Genomic DNA, 20,053 nt, shown 5'->3' on the forward strand with positions numbered 1-20,053 from the left:
CTACCAACACTAAATCGATCAATTGACCCTGCGGCTGGTTCCACTGACTTGCTAAGCATTCTTGAAGGGGACACATGTGAAGTCTTGCATGGGGAACGATCACTATACAAGACGCCATTATTGCAAGCAGTTACATGAAGACTCTTGCTGGTAAGGATTGGTTGGGCTGAAAATGAGTGACAAGAGACTGAATACTGAGCTTTCTGGCTACATTGGGAGAGGCTAGAGCTCTGAGTGTATGGTGGCGACTAGATAAGTTTGTGTGTTGGTAGGATGCAGGTGAGACTTCAATGCATTCACTGTAAACCCTAGTTGGTGTAGTAAGTGAATTGTAGATTGAGTGTGTTGGAGACACTTCTGGTAATTGGATTTGATGAGCCAGTCGTCCAGGTATGGGAAGATATGGATGTGCGGTCTTCTCAGGTGAGCTGCGACTACTGCCAGACATTTGGTGAAAACTCGGTGCAGTGGTAATTCCAAACGGTAGTACTTTGAATTGGTAATGTTGACCCGCTATCACAAATCTGAGATACTATCGATGAGCGGGGTGAATTGGAAATATGCGTCCTCCAAGTCTAGAGTAGACAAAGTCACCTTGCTGTAGAAGTTGGAGCACTTGTTGACGTGTTACCATGTGGAAATGTTCTGTCAGTATGTAGTGGTTTAGTTCTCGGAGGTCCAGATTTGTTCTCACAGAGCTGTCCTTTTTGGGAATTAGAAATTACAGGGAGTACACGCCTGACCCTTGATATTATAATGGTACATGCTCTATGGCTCCTTTTAGGAAGAGAGACTGGGCTCCCTGTTTGAGCAGGTGCAAACGTTCTGGTGACATTTTGTGAGAACGAGGTGGAATGTTTGGAGGATTGTTGGTAAGCTCCGAACACTCATTTGTCTGTAGTTATGGATTGCCAAATGGGGAGGAATTGTAGAAGAAGTCCCCAGACAGGTGTAAAATGATCAGGGGGAAGGAAGGGTAGGTAAGTCACTGCTTGTTAGGGGAATTACGTGGAATGGAACCCTTGCCCCCACCTTTGCCATTGTCCCCTCTGTATCCTCCGCTAAAAAAGCCTCTTGAGGAGGAAGATGGATTGTTGCCTTTATACGAGGCAGCATTGTTGTCTGAGGATGTGGTCTTGTACCCCTCCATGGTAGAAGGACCAACTACAGGAGCCACACTTTGAAGGAGAATGTAGGACTCCCATTGAATTAGCTACCTCAGTGTCATTTTTCATTTTTTCCAATGCCTGATCTACTTTGGGCCCAAAGAGATGCTTTTAATGAAATGGAGTATTCAAAATGGATTGTTGGGTTTAAAACCGGAAATCCTTAACCAGGTGTGCCTCCAAAGTAAGACAGTAATGTTAATCTCTCGAGCTGCGGTGTCAGCAACATCTAAAGCACATCTAATACAGGAATTAGAGATGAGCTTTGCTTCTTGTACTAAATCCTGTGCTTTAGCTTTGTGTCCATCTGGGAGATATTGGAGCAATTGCTCCATTTCGTCCCAGTTCGCTCTATCATATCTGGCTAAGGGGGCCTGGGTGTTGGTAAAGCGCCAATGATACTCTGCCTGGGCGGCTACTCACTTACCAGAAGCGTTTAATAATTTTGACTCCTTGTCCGGAGGGGGAGCATCCCCCGAGGTTTGTGAATTGGCCAGTTTACAGGCTTTGGAGACAACCAGGGAGTCTAGTGATAACTGCCCGTTGATAAAGACTGGATCCGACAGAGCAGGCTTTTATTTTTGGTCTATTCTGGGAGGGAGAATACAAGCACAAACAAGGTCTTTAAATAGATTGGCATGTCTCACCATGCCTTTGAGCATAAGGAAAGTCTGACTGGATCTGTGTGTACTACTCGGAGTTTCAAACAAGAAATCCTCTTCTAGGGATTCTTTATGTAGTTGTACCCAGTGATATTCTGCTGTTCTAGCGAGTCATTCTAAATACAGCACATTGCCGCCAGGAGGGGAATGCTTTGCAGGGTAAAGGTCAGGGTCATTGTCTGTAGGTGAATCAGTACTGTAGTCTTTCCAGGGATCTACCAGTAAATGAGTATCACCATCATCATCAGGCTGTGGTGGGTGAGAGTTAGTTGGTGAGGTATGTAAATGTTATAATGCTGGAGAAGGTGCTGAATGTGTAGGGGAACGTGGTGGAGGAGGAGAAGTGTTAATATCAACATTTTTCCTCTTTAAAGGAATAATATATATCCTCGGACTCGGGTTTGCGCTTCTGAGGCAGTTTAGTAAGAAGGTGTTCTGTTCAAGGATTAATATACAGTTCCTTTTGTTTTGGGTCTGATTTAGGAGGTGGGACGTCGAAAATCAGATCCTGCAGCTTCGCAGGAACATTTTCGGTTTTGGAACCGAGGACTTCGGTGCCGCGGTGGAATGACTTTCGGCATGGAAGGTTTGGGTTTCGAAGCAGTTTTCGATTTCAGCATTGAGGATTTTGGCTCTGAAGCAGTCTTCGGATTAGAGCCCGAAGGTTTTGGCTCGGTGCCCAACTTTGGCCAACTCAATCCCGAGCCAGAAGGCTTAGCAATGTGTTTCAGTGTCGACCGTGGCCCGAAGGCAGAGGTGGTACCGAAGCCTTTTGTTTGGGTTGAAATGGATTTCAGGGCATGGGGTTTTGGGTACTAACGGGACGTTGACCTTGCGGTATGTCGTCTTCTAGCTCGGAGTCCGATTCTGGAATAGATACAGGTTCTTCCTGCTCCTCTAGGTCCCTTGTGCAATTCTTCTTGCGCAGATCCTTCATCGAAGATGTCCGGCGTGTATTCTATGTTCCGGCTTTGTATTTCACAACTACGAGCCAGATGATCGCAGAGAGTTTTCTACGAAATGATCTGCACGCGTTGCAGTCCGGTTCGTTGTGCGCCGGAGATAAGCCCAAGTTGCACACTTCGTGTGAGTCAGTGTGCGGATACTTTGCGTGGCACAGAGGACAGAATTTGAATGGAGTCCGTTCTATCGACTGCGAGGTGGACCGACGCAGTTAGGCCCAACGGCCTTCCAAGAGTCTTCCGATCGAAATTGAGTTTTTCTTCAACCAATACGATTGTTGAGTCAAGGTTGGTCATGGTCTATTATTGTTGCCTCTATAGGAAGCCTTACAGTATCCTCTAGGGGAGAATGTCTTAGTGGAGGTTGTTTTAGATCCTCATTGATAGATGCAACGACGAAAGAAACCCCTTTGTGATTGTATCTGAAGGTTCCAATTGCTTTTGCTGTTTCTTTGTCTTTTTACATTTTTTCGAGGAGAGTATCCATCTGTGGCCCAAAAAGATCCTCCCCATCAAAGGGAAGGGCTACTAAATTTTATTATGCTTCTAGTTTGAAACCAGATACCCTTAACTAGGCATGTCGTCTAAGTATAAGGCTGATATTTATACCCCTAGCAAGTGTCCGCTGCATCAAGGGCACATGTTTTATTTGTATTGGAGAGAAGTTTTCCCTCTGATGCAATTTGGTATGCCCTTTTTATGTTCTTCTGGGAGGTATTGTAGAATTTCGTCCATCTTGTCCCGGTGCGCCCTATCAGAATGTGATGATAGACCGATGTAGTTATCAATTCTCCAAAGATTGGATGATTGTGCTGCTACTCTTTATACAGCTGCTTCTGTAAGTTTGCTCTCTGTCTCGTGGGGGATCTTCACCAGTTGCTAGAGTTTGCTCATTTAAGAGCAGAAGCCACTACTAAACAGTCTGGTGTGAGTTTACTCAAAGTATGTAGTGTCTGCTGGGGAGGGTTTATACTTTTTATCAACGCTAGGAGTAATAATCCTAGATCTATCTGGGTCGTTAAAAATGTCTGTGGTATTCCTTTAAGAATGGGAAGGTACTGAGTGGAACGTTGAGTAGAAGAAAGTTTTAAACAGAAAGTCATTCTACTGCCTCAGTGTGTAGTGTTAGTGCTACCCTGTGAAAGTTAGCTGTCCTACTTATAAGGTCATGGTAAGTAGTGGTGTCATCAGGATGGGAAGGTTTGGATGGATAAAGATCAGTATCCGTATTATCTAGAGGGTCTGTCAAATGCCCCCCAGCCATCTTCTGGTGGTAATGAATGCTAGTCATCACCATCTACCCCGACCTTCCCATGTAAAAACAGTAGTGATCCCTCTGGTGAATCTATAGGGCCATGAATAGGTGACTTGTAGTGATAATTTGTACATCTGGTATTGGTGGAGGACTAATGCGAAGTGGGCTGGTATCTTTGTCCTCTTTTTTTGCGACAGTCGGAATATATATATCTCTGCTTGAAAAGGAAGTTGTATTTTTGCTGTTTGTACTTGTTCCTGAGGGGGCCTGGTAAAGATTCTTCCTATATCAGGGTGAATCATTAAGTGTTTTTGCCAAGAATCCAGCTGCTGATGCAATTTCTCAAGTACTGGCTGTCAATGTCCTCTCTAATTCTTTGCTTTTATGTGAGGCAATAAAGGTTCGGTGTGCAGCAGCAGCCAAGGCTGCATGCGCCAAAGGCATGCAAAAACTCACTATGAAATTAATTACTGAGCATGAGATGCCAAAGCCAGTAGGACATGCCACTTAGTTGCATGTAATGATCATATTCAAGTCAGACGTATCGTACACTAACATGATCATACCAGTTCGCCATGACATTTACTTTACTAGCACTTGCATAAACATGTACAGAAATGACAGAACTCAAATGTCTGTACCATTAAGTAAATTTACTTTCAATAGTGTGGGGGAAGCATTAAACAGTTTTCCGGTTTTCCCTTGTAAGTCATGAGTAGCTGATCTCGACATGGTGTTTCTTGCCATTGCATTAACATGTATTTTTTTCCACCACATTATAACACCAAGATTACATGCGGTGGCATGCTAAGTGAGAAAAAAGATTTGATGAGCTAGCTATGCCTGACGGACAGTAGTAGATGAGCTAGCCGTGCCCTGACATTAGACAGCAACAGTTACCTGCCTCTGGTGTGCAAATATAACTCTGAATCATGTAAGAAGTGAAGCTTCATGTATACCAAGAACATGAAAGAGTGGAAGGCAGAGCTCTTCATGGCATGAGCTTAGGTTAACTGCCAAGCCTCCTGCTTTCTATCGAATGTTGCATCTCCTGGGGCTGACCCTGCACAGTTTGTTGTCATCCAGGCTATACTGGCTCTTTTATCCCCCAGCTTCCCCCGGTGCACCTGAAAGTCCCAAGTGCCATTGGTGCTTCAAACTAAGATTCCAAGAGACTATCCCTGGCCTACCCTGCTCAGCCTCTTCCCGACACTGCGATGCCACTGGCCAAACCTCTTCCTCTGTTGTTAAAGGACTTGCCAGTTGATCCTCTGCCAGAGTTCCAACCATCACAGATATGTTACAAAATTTGGCAAATTTCCAAAAGGCGAAAGCCATTTTGATATGATCCCAGTGCCATGCCCAACAGTTGGTGAAGAAAGAGTTCTTACAGACCTTCACCTAGTGATAAGTACTTTGGCAGGTTTGAAGGGATATTTGGCTCTAACTGAGTTCACATTCATATGGCCAATATCGTCAACCATGATGATGGTAATGAAGTGGATAATCTTTTTCTCCTTATTATCACAGATGGTAGGGACAGTTTGACTCTGCAGAAAGCAAGTGGCCTGGGAGATTTTCCTGAGGTAGATTTGTAGAGTCCATCAGCACCTCCGAAAGAGGAGGTTGCCTTCTTCATGGCTGTGCTACTCAAGGTTGCCGAATATTCCTCAATGCCTTTGCCCATAGATGAAAACAAAGCAAACCACTTAGGAGATTACACAGTCAGCCTGCTCTGCTTTGGATCCCTTGCTCTCTGTCAACATAGCTCTCATTTTGTTCACATGGAGTAAACCAGTTTCTGCTCAGATGGTGAATCAGGTCACCCAACGCCTTCATCCTTCACCACAACCTTCCCTGGCTCACTCACGGAGAGTCCTAGCATAATCCTGACATTTTCCTCTCTATTTCCAGAGACGGAATCTAAGAGGATTGAGGCAATTGGGAGGAATTTCTTTTTTCAGGGAGCCTTGCCCTTTCGCTTCATGAAAGCGGCTTGCATTCTGGCCTGTTACTCTCATGAACTTTAGGAGATTGCACAAATGTTTTTCCTGAATCTCCCTGATCTCCTTTGGGACCACTTCCTGAAAGTGTTGCATGATGGTCAGGACATGGCCAAAGAGAACGTCTTCTGTTCTGACCTACATACTGTGGAATCGTGGGGCGGTCCCTGGGCTTCTTCATTACCATGCATCACTATGCCTGGATGATCTCAACTGGCTGTTTGATGATGGCCAGTTGATTCTTATGAACATTCTCTGTGATGATGCTCATGTTTTTGGAAAGGTGGCTGACTTGCTCTTGGAGCATTTTAAACAGGGTAGTGGCATGGTCCACTTATTGGCCTGTCTTCCCCTGCTCTTCGGTTCCACAGACAATACAGTAAGTTCCGGGGTACTCTTAAGGTATACTTTTCTGGCAGCGCCCCCTTCACAACCCATGAAGTAGAAGTCCAACCAGTCAGAGGACATGGTGGTTCCAAGGGTCGCTAAGGACAGCTGCAACAATCCTCCTCTCCAGAACTGCATAACCATTTTAGATTGCCCCCCTTGAGGGAACACATGTGGTAAAGGGGGGGGGGGGGGGGGGGGGAGGGAGGAATGCCAGTTCACTTTTATCATTAGCTGTCCATCACTATGGAACATTGGTTCCTCTAGACTGTCTAGCATCGCACACTCTTCCAGGACATGTCCTCTGCCATCTGTCATTATGCGTTTACTTTGTCCCCTCAAAAAAACCACGCTTTCACTCACTATCACAAATATTTTTTTACCCTTTGACGCTGTCAGCACTCCATAGAGGTGGGCGAACCATTGGAGGCTCGAGCCAGATGCCTGGCTCTTGCTCACTTTGAGGTCACCTTGGAATCTTAAGACCAAAACGAGCTGAGTTTTCATGTGGCTTCTGCCTGCCACCCACACTCCTGTGCCAAGAATTGAAGATAAACATTAGCCCTTGATGTATAGCATGAGAGAGAATAAAATACCCATCTAGTTCCAGAACTGCACGATGTGAAAAAACCTGGAACCTATCTTGGCTTCCCAGCTTGACCAAATTGTGTGATCTTAGGCAAACATTTTCCTGTGCCTCTATTTTCTTAGTTATTGCATATGAAAGTATCTTGGAATATGTAACGTGAGGATGTGTGTTGTACAAAACATATCTTGAGTTTGATTGGACTATAATGTTACTCCACTTATAATATAAACATAGGCCATATATAGTGCTTACGTGACAACTGACTTACCTCTTAGTTCACTAATGGCATTGTTGTCTAGGCAGGAGGCATGACTGTTTCTAAGTTCATATTTAAAAAGTGTCCGTTTTATTAAATGCTTTTCAACACAGTGAAATATTCTGATTTACTAAATGGAAATTCTTCTGTATGTTAAATAAATATGCTTTCTGGAATTTTGAAGAGACTTTCTCATATTTTTGAATAATGTTTGATGCATAATTTATACACAATACATTATGAGGACTTGGCTCATGCACAGGCTGTTAGAGCCGAGCCATACCCTTGCCAAGGACATCCTTTTAATTTGTTGACTCTCACACCTCTTATACTTCACTGTCAATCTCACAACGTTTCTCAAGCTGCAGTGCCTTTGGTGCATGTGTCTCCTTTGTTCCAAATGGCACAAATGTGACTTTCACTCCGTGTTCTACAGAGAGGCCAAAGATTGCATGAGCATGCTTCCGGAACACCATAATGACCCAGTGAGTGTAACTAGGAGAAACTCACACTGCTTTCAGACAATTTCGGGGCACTCAATCTTGCACCCATTATAAACCCCATCCACACCCTGAACCCACCCAAACACTTGGGAGGCAATTCAGCTTGTACGATGCGCTGTACACGATTCAAAAGCTGAATGAAAAAATATCTTACTGAAGCATATCTGGTAAAGTAAAATACTACAAGAAGCAAGATAGGATATACCATGCAACACGGAGGGAAAAAAGTGAAATATAAGAGGGACTGAATTGATGATCTGTATTACTTTTAGAGTTCTTTAACATATTCGAGAAAAACTACTTTTACCTGCAACATTAAGGGCAAGAACACAGTAGTTGGTGTGAACCCACTACTGGTTTCACTACGTCTACCCCACATAACCCCCTGGCCTCAGTCATTAAATCACTGTAGGCTGCTTGAAACCTAAGGGGCCAGATTCATGCAAAACGTGCTTTGATGCCCAAAGCGACTGCTAAGTGTCCAATTAATTTTTGCAGACGCCACCCCCAGGGCACCAGTCACACAGGACTGCTTTACTCCTTACCAAAACCGCTAGCCCGCTCCCCATGCTGAATTCCCGGCCTCCTACATCTAAATTATTTACATAAAACACACAAGAAGCTGTCCTAAGCTGGTGGCTTCTGCAAAGTAAGTTTGTTCCTGCACAAAATACCCCGAGTGCACTCACACTTCCCTAAGATGTCTACAGTGCGCGAGTGCCATCCTGCAACCAAGAGAAACTTTCCCGTCGCTCATTTAAATGAGTGTGAGAAGTTGGCCTGGTAAATGATGTTCACTATTCTAGTGAACACCTTGTACCAGTCCAAACAACCCTTATGGTGATGGTTGTAAGTCAACCTTATAGACCAGCTATCCTAGTGGTAGTGTGGAAAGAACAGTCTTAGGCTAAAAGACACTTGCGGGCGTGTAAAGCCAGCTGTTTTACCATATGTAACCCCTTGAATATCAAATGAAAGGACACCACACAGGATATATATATAAAATATATATGTATTTATTTACTAACAAACTCCTCTGAACTCTTTATGAGATCAGAGGCCAAAGCACATAACAAGTTACTTAATCAGGATACGTTAAGTTGCACAATTTACAGTTAGGCTCTAGGGGTGAAGCAAACCATATATTAAGAAAGTGGTATAAGTACCACGTCACGAGAAAAGGAAAGGCCTAGGGCATCGCTGGGGCTACACTATCTGAACCTTAGTTTAGAAGTAGGAGGCCCACAGGCGGCGCGTGCAGAGTCTTTACCCACACGCGAGAGTCAATGTAAAGTCAATGGGAACTTAGAAGTTAGATAAAGAAGGATTTAGGACACTTCCGGTTTAGCTAGAAGGAAACAACTAAAAACCTAGGCACTTGGATAGTCAATACTCTTGGGAGCACTGAAGTACTCGCCTTACCTCCCCACGGACGGCGGGTGCATAGGTGTGAAGATGTGTCGGGTTTCGCCGTTGAAGTCTATGGAGCCTGTGAAGAAAGATGCGGCAGGCGACCAGGAGGAAGATGTCCGGGTGGATCCAAGAGTGGATCGAGGATGAAGAGGACCTGAAAGCAGAGGGGACAGAGTCTGGGTCACTAGCCAGGGACCGGTGGAACCAGGAAGGAACCAGACGACGTTGAGGAGCGATCAGGTGCTGTCGTGAAGCTGGTCTCTTCAGCCACGCGGACCAGGAGGCGTCGAGGACGACCAGGTGCTGGAGGCAAGCTGTCCCACGAAGGTTCTCGCAGATGGAGGGGTCGACTGCCGGATTGGACTCAACAAGCCTTGGCAAAGGCAACCCACGCAGGATTCAAAGAAGGCTTCTGGTGCAGACCAGCAAGGTCTGAGGTGCCTCAACTTTGCAGGGAGGCAAGGGCCAGTCTGGAACAACCAGACCAGCGAGTTGGTTCAAAAGTCATCACAGAGGCTACTAGCCAAGGGGCCAGCAACCGAAAAACGCGTCGAGCAGAACACAAGCAGAAGGGCCCCACGCAGAACTCGTGGAGTGTGGAGGGCTGATCTTAGGTGCAGGTGGAGCTCGGATGCGGGGTTTCTCAGTCCCCAATGCACAGCTTCGAGGATGCCTCAGGAGCTGCACAGTTAGCAAGTTGCAGGCTTTTCAAGATGTCCGGTCACCTCCACGGATCTCAGCTATGCTGCAGTCGTGAAGAGAGGGTCAGAGAGGTCTGGAAGTCTGGGTCTTGTCAGGCTCTGTGCTCGGGTTCCGGCGGGAACGTCGACAAAGCAAGCCGTTGATTTGCTGGATGGTGCCTGGTTGCCCAGGGTGGTCACTCCTTGGCCACAAGGGAGATTCTTCAGTCTTCAGCTTAAGCAGAACATCGAAGGTCCAGAGTTTCGTTTCAAGTTTCAGTTCAGGATCAAATCTAAAGTCCAAGGACACAGCTCCTACCTTTATACAGCTAAAAGGGGCTGGATTAGTTCCTAGGTCCCTCCTATGGGTTGGACAAGGAAGGGGGTGGTTACACCCCCTTTCCTTTGTCCAGTTTCGCACCAGAGCTGGGACTGGAGTGCCCCAGCAACCGGTTTGAACTGGGGTATGCATGAAGCACCTAGTGTGCCTCAGGCAGTGTCTCAATCTATTCAGCCCTCCCTGTCCCAAAACACAAAGTCCTGTCTGGGGTGGTGCTCGCACCTCTCCAGGCAGGAAACCCTTTGTCCAAACCTCTGTGACTGGAAGGACTCCCAGCAGCAGGAGGTTAGACTTGTGTCTGTGGCAGCAGCGTCCATTGTGTGGCGCTGGGACTCTGGTTAACTTTAACCAGGATAGTCAGCAACAACATGTCTTCTCCCTCTAGAAGGGTGGAATGCTACCCCCGTTGCCAGAATTGGCGAGGGGGTAGTATTCCAAAGTGTATGACACCTTACACTACATGTTTTGATAAAGCCAAACCAGAGTTAACATTTAACCGCGAGGTTCATAATGCACTTAAGAGTATATGGTATGGCAATATCATAGAACAGCTATAAGGACATTGTTCCGAAAGCTGCAGACAGGCTCAGCTCATGCTAGAGCACCATCTCTCACATAACCAAGCACTCTGCCTCCAGGATTGTTAAGGCCTGCCATAGGAGTGACTTATAGGTTACTGTGTGTCTATATATAAGATTAGATATAGGAATACTATACCTAAGCAAGGGGTGATTACACGACCTTGCCCCAGCTGAGTGATCAGCCAGTTGTGTCAGTTTGAGTGGCCAGCCAGGGGTGGCATAATACATGCTGCAGCCCCTGGTTATACCTATGCCATGAGTACCTAGGGTACACTTCTACAGGGGCTGACCAGGTGAGCCATTTCCCAATTGTGGTTGTACCTAGAGTACATGGTGTGAATTTAGAGAGAGTGCATCTGGGCTGTGGTTCTGATTAGCAGGCCCACAGCCACATTTAAGCAAAAAACCAGTAAATCAAAAAGTGGGGGTGACCATAGGAAGCAGACCCTACTCTCCTACAATGAGCACTTGAGAAAGACTCCCTTTGTGCATGTTCAATGTGCGTGCTCCACAAGAGAACCTTGGTGCTTTTAAATGGAAAGGTGCGGGTGCAGGCGTGCACCCTAAAGGAAATTAGCTGGCTGTACAGTCTCTGGAGAATAAGCAACTGTTTCTTTTTTTGGTTCCAACCTTAATTGATCTTCAGCAACTTTCGGTGCGAGTGTTTAGGTTCCATACACATGTTTTTCGATGCGGAGTCTGGTCGTTTTTTCAGATCCGAAGGTTTGGGTTCAGAAAGTGTTGTAGCGTCTGCTTTATATAGAGTTAGGTTGCAGAAAGTCGGATTGATTCAGATGGGGAGTGTTCCGGATCAAGGACTTGTGCTTTAGGCTGTTTCTTCTGACTCAATCTTAGATGTTCTGGAATCAACCAGTTGGCGCAGAGTACACCATGGTCCGTAAGCAGTGGGGGCCCAACTGCAGACTTTTGGGGTGTTGGTTGTTTAGGTGGAGGCAGACGGGTCAAATTACTCCATTTATCGCCCTGGAGGGGTGTCATCATGCTATACATCAGAGTCGGACCTTTGTTCTGGAGAGAAGTTACCCTCATCTGCAGCCGACAAATGTGCCTCCATTTGTTTCCAGTTCCTCCAAATCGAAAATGTCCGGTGTCTCTCCGAGTGTGTGTTAAGATATCTGTAGTCTTCTAGCCTTCCGATCACGTAAAGAATTTTGCAGAATGACCTGCAAGCGTCGCAAGTTTCTTTTTGGTGATGAGGAGATAAACAGGAATTACACCCTCTGTAAATCTGTGTGTGGAAATGCTGCGTGACACAAAGGACAAATTATAAAACGTTTTCGTTCCATCACCCCGGGGTTGTTTATTCGTCAAAAATGTAGAAGAGAATTTACGATCCGAAGGGCGAAATCGAATAGATTCCACCAAACAAACTTGATGTTTATGTAATATTTCTAGAAATACTGATATCTTGATCGAAAACAGTACCGACATCATGAGAAACTATCCTAATGACTGTGTCGAGCAGAGGAGCACACAAAAAACAATCTAACAATGGAGTTGATGACCATACGCACTACAAGCAAGAGAAGGAGACACTATGCCTTGTGACTCAGACTTCTTCAAAGAAAAGCAACTTGCACACTTCCGAGCCCAACTTTAGATGGTAGACTTATGCTAAGCATGTGTATCTGCAGCCACTTATGCCATCAAACAGATATTATATATAATAAGTTACGGAAACAAAGCAGCTTTTCTTACAGGCATCGACATTAGGAGAGAGGGATGAAAGACCATTTCTATTTGAAAACAAGTAGCAAGACCAATGCCCGCAAGTTAAAAAAAAAATAAAAAAAAATTAAGCATTTCTATTTGAAGGTGCTTTTGTATCAGGGCTTTAGAACTGTGAAGTTATAACATTTAAGCAGTGATATGAATAATCCATATCATTAGAAAATAACATATACCATTCTAATACATCATTATTTTATAGAATGTTGCCACAGCAGAATGAAAGGTAGAAAGAAAATTAGGACAGGAATAAAAGCAACATGGATACTTTACCTTACTTCGTGCAATAAATATAAACGTGAGACAAAGGTAAAATCTTTTCTTCTGCAAATGATCATCAATGATAGAGCAATGCAATAACTTATCATACAATCAAAGCTGAGAATTAGAGGAGGAAAATGTCCAATGCTGTCAAGGCATTTGGTCACTGAGGAGTTATCAAAAACTTTTAAAAACATAAATGAGCTGCAAATACCCTTTACTGCAAACAAAAAGATGATATTTTTGGCATTGGTCTGGATTTTTTTTATTTCTACATCACTTTCTATTTCTATTAGGCCATGTTAAGAATTCAAGGGTTCGGTTCTGAAGATGCAGCTCACCTGATGCTAGATACCTAGTGACCAGTTTGTGACATTGGTTCCAATGTCCGGCTTTGGACAGGTACAGAGCTTCCTTGTGCTTGTCACCTTCCTTCCTGGCTCGCATAGCTTTAGCTTCGTGAATCCAGGATGCAGTAACACCGAGCCGCTTTATCAGGAAGTCCTCCTTATTGTGGGACTCTGGTGTCTCAGACAGGGCGCAGTGACGGTTCAGTAGCTCACGCACTGCCCTCTCACGCATCCTGAAAAAGAGATCATACTTGATATAAACAATGGAGAGAGGAAACTTTAGATGGAGATTAACATTTGCAGCACTCTGTAAAAAAATCACTAGTATTAAGAGTTTGCACCAGTTTTCAACATAAGTGGCAACTTTGGCAAGAAACTGATCAACAACGCAGCAACAATATAAAACAATTTGCTTTATAGGGGCACTTGAAGGAATCTGAAAAAATCTCCATGGAATTCTAAGTCTATTGATAAGTAGTGCCAATGTTATTTTGAAATCACCTAAAGAACACTAATCTCCAAACACCCACAAAAGCATTTGGCTCACTTAAAATGAATAACACCAGCAATGGTCTGTTTTAGAAAAGTGACCTGTGCATTCAACTCATGACTGATGTATAAAACCGAGTGATAATGTTCTGACACTGCCATCCCTTTCGTAGAACTAATATTGCAATGTGAGTTGCATAAAGGTTTGAAGTTAACCATACATAAGTTGACAAAGGATGAATAAATTACCTTGTATTCACCTACTTGTGACATACCAGGACGTTTCTCAAGAAAAAGTTATTTTGCCTTTAGCAATGCTCTTTCTGATGAAAACAATGACTCCAGCTGATTCCGTACATGAAACTCTTCATATCAAATGCCAGACTGGAGTAAGATTTGTATTTAACAGCACTGTGGCGATACCAACATCAGATGGCGCTCTTCAGAGTCAGGTATAGAGCCAGTGATAAAGTGGTTGCAGGGTAACCAATGTGAAAGTGACATTGGTTCGGCCAATTTATTCCATGGTCAAAGTCTTATGATGCAGAGAGTGAGCCAAAAAAAGAAAAACATTTTTTTAAAAAAGTTTCCTTCTCAAGGAGAAGCTGATGGACAGTGTACGGAAACTGCAGGAGCTATTGTTAGCAATCGAAAAGAGACTACTGAACGTAAGTAACTTGATATTCTAATGGATACCTGCTGCCTAAATTTCCCTACACCAAACACGTTCAACTATGGTTGATTAATGCAAGTAGAAGAATAGCCAAGTTTTCATTACACCCAAAAAGAATCAAGACATGCCAAGCCAATTTGAGATGTTGCTTAATCATCCAAAAATTAAATGAGGTCAAAGTACCTCCATGTCAAATCATCTGGATTTGCAAGAGAGTTTATGTACCTCGCCGCATACACCCTCCACGAGCCGCAGTGACAGGTGTTTCCAGAAGTTCATAGTAAGCCAAAGAAAGTTATCTAGAACGGGACTGCTTTGATGTCTCAAAATGTATTGTTTGCAACCTGTTGCTAAAGCTTTTTTTGTGTGGATGGAATGATGAGCCCTTCTGGGATACAAAAAAGGCTGGCAAAGAAATCACTTGCCTCATGCGGACTCCGCGACCACTTTGGAGAGGAAAGGAGGCTTGACTTAGAAGTTGTGTTTGTGCAAAGGGCGAAGTATATCAGGGGGTAATGCGTTTAGGAGCCAATTATCAAAAAAGGTGGTTCACATGGATAATCTGCAGTACAGGTGGACTACTACCATTGTGATCATCTTTGTAAACATACATAGGGATCCAGACGAAAGGTGAGCAGGAACTGCTGACCATCGCCTGTTTTCTAGGGTTGGGGAGCTATTTTAACACCGCAATAAGAAGTACCGCCTAAGCACACCAACTAGTCCTGCGATTGCAGTATTTAAACGTGTTGAATGGTCACAATCTTAAACCTTTGTTGCTTAGAAATTTTGAGGAACTGGGTTAGACATTGCAAGGCCAGGACTGGCCAGAGTGCGCCTCTTTTCTTTGGAAGACAAAGGACAAGGTCTAATTTCCCACTGTTTCCAAAGGAGAGAGCAGCGGACGAAAGGGTGGAGACCTCTCCAGATAGGGGAGGGAATTTCCTAAGACAACAATCTGGATGTTCAACAGGTCTGAAGTAATCCAGTCTCGTTTTTTGAAGAATGAGACACCCTTTTCTGTAACCCCACCATGAATGGAGAAGAACAACTTACTTACCTATGGTAATGTTCCTTCTGGTGGATTCCTCACCTTTAGAATATTCCAAGGTGCTAGACTGGATCTGGAAGATACAATACAACATTTCTTCCGCATGCCGGTAGGTGATGCAGTGCGGTTTCGCATCAACTTCATTTCGCCCCAGAAGGGAAAAACCTAAGACGCATATGAGGGAAAGAATTGGGTTTACCATGCCAGTGGAAGCACAGTGTGGGAGTAAATCATCCTCGCCATCTCCATTGTTTTCTCAAAAGCTAACTGACTGATCAGAGTCGGTGCTGAAAAGATGGAGCGCTGGAGAGCAGGAAGGCAGCCTAGTGGTAAAGGCATTGTTCTACCTGAATCAGACTACAGAGACAGTGTGTGTGTGGGATAGATTCTGGACGATATTTTGGAGGCCAGGGCGAATTCGGAACTACTATTGGTACTGAGTCCTCCTCCAGTGCATCAATGCTGGAGACACCAGCATGAAATACAGAGCTGGGGGGAAAGTCTGCGCCAAAGCCAAAGTGGAAAAAGTGACTGGTTAAGGAGAACAGACCACCGCAGACAAGTCTGCCAGCAGTACCCCAACTAGAGGTCTCTACGGATCTTGGGATGCCGAAAGCTCGTCAAAAGGCGCAGCATGAGTGCCAAAATTATGCATCATGATCTCTCCAAAGGCCTTAGTCTGTTGCACTGTGTAATCTGCTCATTACTGGTGGACCGGGAGTGACACCATGAGGCAGTATGACGCACTCGCAACTTCTCTGGTAGAACGTGGCAGGATGGGGAATTACCAGTAGACTTGTATCACAACGAGGACCCGTCCTGGGAACAGCCCTGAGAGAAGCGTCAGGGCCTCCACTTTCAAGCAGGTATTGCACGATTGTGTATGGTATTCTAAGATGTACAACATTGATTCACGTTTCCGGATCACAGTGAGATTCAAGAGGGCACAATTTTAGCAAGGCTTGGAGTTATGCCTCTCAAGCCCAAATTCAGAGGCATACCTCGCATAAATCAGTCACAGACATTTGTTTACGACGGTCCTGACAAGGTTTAAACCCTGTACTTTTTGGAGGAGCCATGTTCCTTTGTTTTGTATTTTTCTGGAGCAAGCTCTGGATTCACATACGAAGATGCAGGAAAAAAGTAGGTGACGTCGGAGACTAGGTGTTGGTGTCAATTATGGGGTGGAACAAAGTCAACACGGAGCCGCACAACACCACATGCCAGCTTGCGGAAGCACTACTGTTTTTCATCTTTCGGCTCTAGTCTGGTGCCTAACTATAGTCTAAATGTGCGAAATCTGTGGTTAGAAGTATCCATAAGAATCTGTCACGTTTTGGACGACTGATGTGGAGGAAGAGGAGAATGAAGACTAGGCCTGTCTACCTCTGCCTCCACATAGGTAAAACAAGGTGTGGGTGGTTACTGTTAAACTGGGCAGGTATGCTGAACCTGAAATTGTGATACTGCTGGAAAAAGCATCTTTAAAAAAAAAAATTCAGTGTTAAGGATTTCAAAATTGACACATGCTTTACATTTAACTTCCAAGTGCTCATGTTTTGGCTATTATACAAGATCAAAATGTATACTTTTTTTTAGCTTCCTTGAAAATTGCCCACAAGTCAACAAACCCAAAAACATTAAACAGCGTTGCAACAGCCCATTTGTCTTGTTGCATGTTTGACCCTCCACATATTGATTGATTGTTTCTCTTCATAACTATTCGTGTTAATGCTCTGCAAGAGTGACAAAGGTACATGGCAGGGTATTTTCAGTATCACTTCGGGGGCAACTCAATGTCTGTTTACTTCATGAAATGGAGTCCGTGATGAGTAAGCTATGTGGTATGTTAGTTATTTAACCGCATATATTTTTATCAGGTGTTCCTAGATACCCTGTATTCATGCTCCAATGCCTATTCTCATCCTTTCCTTTGAAACTGTCTGCCTAGTGATTCCTCCCATCTAGAGATCCACGTGGGCATCCTGTCATAGATGGGCTCAGTTTGCTCTGCAATGTGGTGGTGTACCAACAAAATATTCTTCTAATCCAACCACTACCATAGGAGTAGGGCCTCCTACAACAGGACCAAGGATCCTCTCTATCCTGCTTGTTGCAATACTACATGGAAGGTCTGTTGGCTGTGAGGCCCTGTACTGTCCTTCCCTTGATGGATGCCAGGAAGGCTTTCGGGACCAGATGGATCACTTTTAGCTCAAATGGGGATCTGCCACTACACCAAAGACCAGAAGAAAATACAAACGTTTGGTCATGCTCTTTCTGGTGGACACTAAAGATCCCTCACCTTGTGAATACCACCCGAAGCCAGACTGAATCTGGGAGATTTTTCTTAGCAATTCACTTGAGCGCTAGTAGGCAGCCTCACGTAGCGCTGCATCAGGTCTATCCCGCCCCGGATGTGATGTCAGTGTCACCATATTACTTCCTCACCACATGTCAACAATCAGATGTCGGGTTGTGCCATTGGATGCAGAGCCTTCAATTATCAAATGTGTCGAAGTGCACATCTCTAAATGGAATGTTTTTAATGTAGACCTAGAGAGTCAATTCCACTGAAAGGGGAGGAGGGTAGGTTAGAAGGGACTCGTCAGTTATACAGAGTTTCCACCAGAGAGACGATTATCTAAAGTGAGTAACTTGTTCTTCTGATGGATATCTATAAACCACTGATTCTCGACCGTGAATAGAAACCAAAAGAGTACCTTCCGGGTGGAGCGTCTGAGGAATGGCCCAGACCATAAAATCATGCAGGATTGAACAGACAAAATGAACCTCCCTGCAAAAATGCCAGACCTGGCTGTCCAGACAGTAATGCTTCATAAATGTGTGAACTGATACCCACATAACAGCCTGACAGATGTCCATGACTGGCACTCCACGTGCCAACCCCGAGGCGGTAGCCTTGCCTCTTGGCACAGGACCTACAACCTTACTCTGCCCTGTTGCTGCAGTGCCAAATAGTGGTGGTGTTGTCTGTAAGAATCAGCACCTGTTTCCCACGCAGAATGACAGTAGGAAAGCCTCTAATGGTAAGCAAATAGCCTGCAACTCCAAAAGGTAAATGTGGAGCCAAGCCCCGCCGCAGACCAAATGCCTCTAATCTCGAATGTCCACCTCAACCAAGAAGCAAAGCCTCAGTCACTGCTTTCAGGTGTGGGTCGGTAGGTAGGGTGTAGCAGCTGCTGCTGACCCAAATGCACCCCATAACAAGCTTGCAGAAGGTTTTAAGGACTAGACAGATGACAAGCAGCTCTAGGTAGCTGATATACTGACCCAGGTGATGGTGGAGTCCAAGCACCTTGTAGTCATGGTGCTGAGATGTGCGCACCCCCGAGTAAGTGATCAGTCAGTGGTAATCATCACATGCAGAAGATGATCCAAGAAACGCTTCCTGAGCAACAGGTTATTGCTGCACCACCATAGTAATGAGCCTAATGTGGGCTTTTACCAACACTAGTTAGTCCTGGTGACCTTGTGCTTGTTATCACTGCCTAACAAGACACTGTTGGAGTGGCTGCAAGTGTAATCTGGCATGTGGCAGAAGTGCTATGCAGACTGTGGTCATACCCAAGAGCTTCATACAGTTTTTACAGTGAGCAGACTGGGCTATAAAACCCAGCAGCAGCTGATGAAATGCCACTACACTGCTGGTTGGGATACGTTTTCGCTGTGATAGCATTCAACATTGTGCCTAGGAAGGGCTGGATCTGTTGGGGTAGGACCTCCTGTGGTTTTATTTTGTACCCCTAAGCTGTGGATCAGGGTTACAGCTGCATGAATATCTGCTAGGCATCGCTGACTGGTTCTGCTCTTGATCAACCAGTTGTTGAGGTACGGGATGACGTGGGTGCTTGCTCGGCACAGATAAGTGGCCACCACCGTCAGACACTTGTAAAGACCCTGGGAGCTGTAGCGACTCCAAAGGGTAGAACAGTGAACTGGTACTGCTGTCTACTTACCACAAAGTAAATGCACTGGTGATGGACAGGGTGGGTGAGGCTGTGTAGAGAGGCATCATATTGCTCCAGCCCCCGCTCCAGCCCCCATATAAATTCCCTAGTGCCCCCGAGGATGATCTTTGCAGACAAGGATGAAGCCCTGCAAGGTTGTCATATGAAAGTGCTTAGACAAGATGTACCGGTTCTGTGGCCAGAGGTCTAAGATGTGCCATAGGGAGAAGTCTTATGAAATGAGGAAGTACAGCAGGAAGATGCCTTTGCCCAATTGGAGTGGGAGAATGGGCTGGAGCGGGAGAATGGGCTGGAGCGGGAGAATGAGCTGGAGAATGGGCTGGAGTGGACCTTTTAGAGGAGCGCTGGAACCTCTTCTTAGAAGAGGGTGAGGTGGTCTTGGCTAATGAAGTGTCAGTGTGACGGTACGTTGGTGCGGTGTGGAATTCTAAGCAGTATCTGTACTGAACCGCTAACACTCATTGATCCAAGGCGATATCCTCTCAGCTAGGGTGAAAATCCTTTAGTCTCTTATAACAGGTATGTGATCGGGGTGAAGGGAAAGCAGAGCACAAGTGAGTCTGTGCTTGGGTGAAGAGACATTTACATGAGCTGCCTTTCTCCTAGAACTTGTTATGCCTGTAACCACCCAGAGTATCCACTGAGTCATGTAAAGCCTGGTATTGGTAGGTTTGAGGCTTGCCAGAGCACG

At 45.0% G+C, this 20,053-nt stretch overlaps 1 protein-coding gene across 1 annotated transcript in view; it reads right to left on the minus strand.

Annotated features, from left to right (window-relative positions):
• The window catches only part of NUP98 (nucleoporin 98 and 96 precursor), an 853,605-nt gene that overhangs the window by 124,115 nt on the left and 709,437 nt on the right, over positions 1-20,053 (minus strand). Inside the window, 1 exon segment of the mRNA XM_078658655.1 lies at positions 13,149-13,390. Within this exon segment, the coding sequence (XP_078514781.1) occupies positions 13,149-13,390 (242 nt within the window).

The sequence above is a fragment of the Lissotriton helveticus genome, chromosome 8 (genome assembly GCF_964261635.1).
Source record: "Lissotriton helveticus chromosome 8, aLisHel1.1, whole genome shotgun sequence".
Classification (NCBI taxonomy): Eukaryota; Metazoa; Chordata; class Amphibia; order Caudata; family Salamandridae; genus Lissotriton; species Lissotriton helveticus.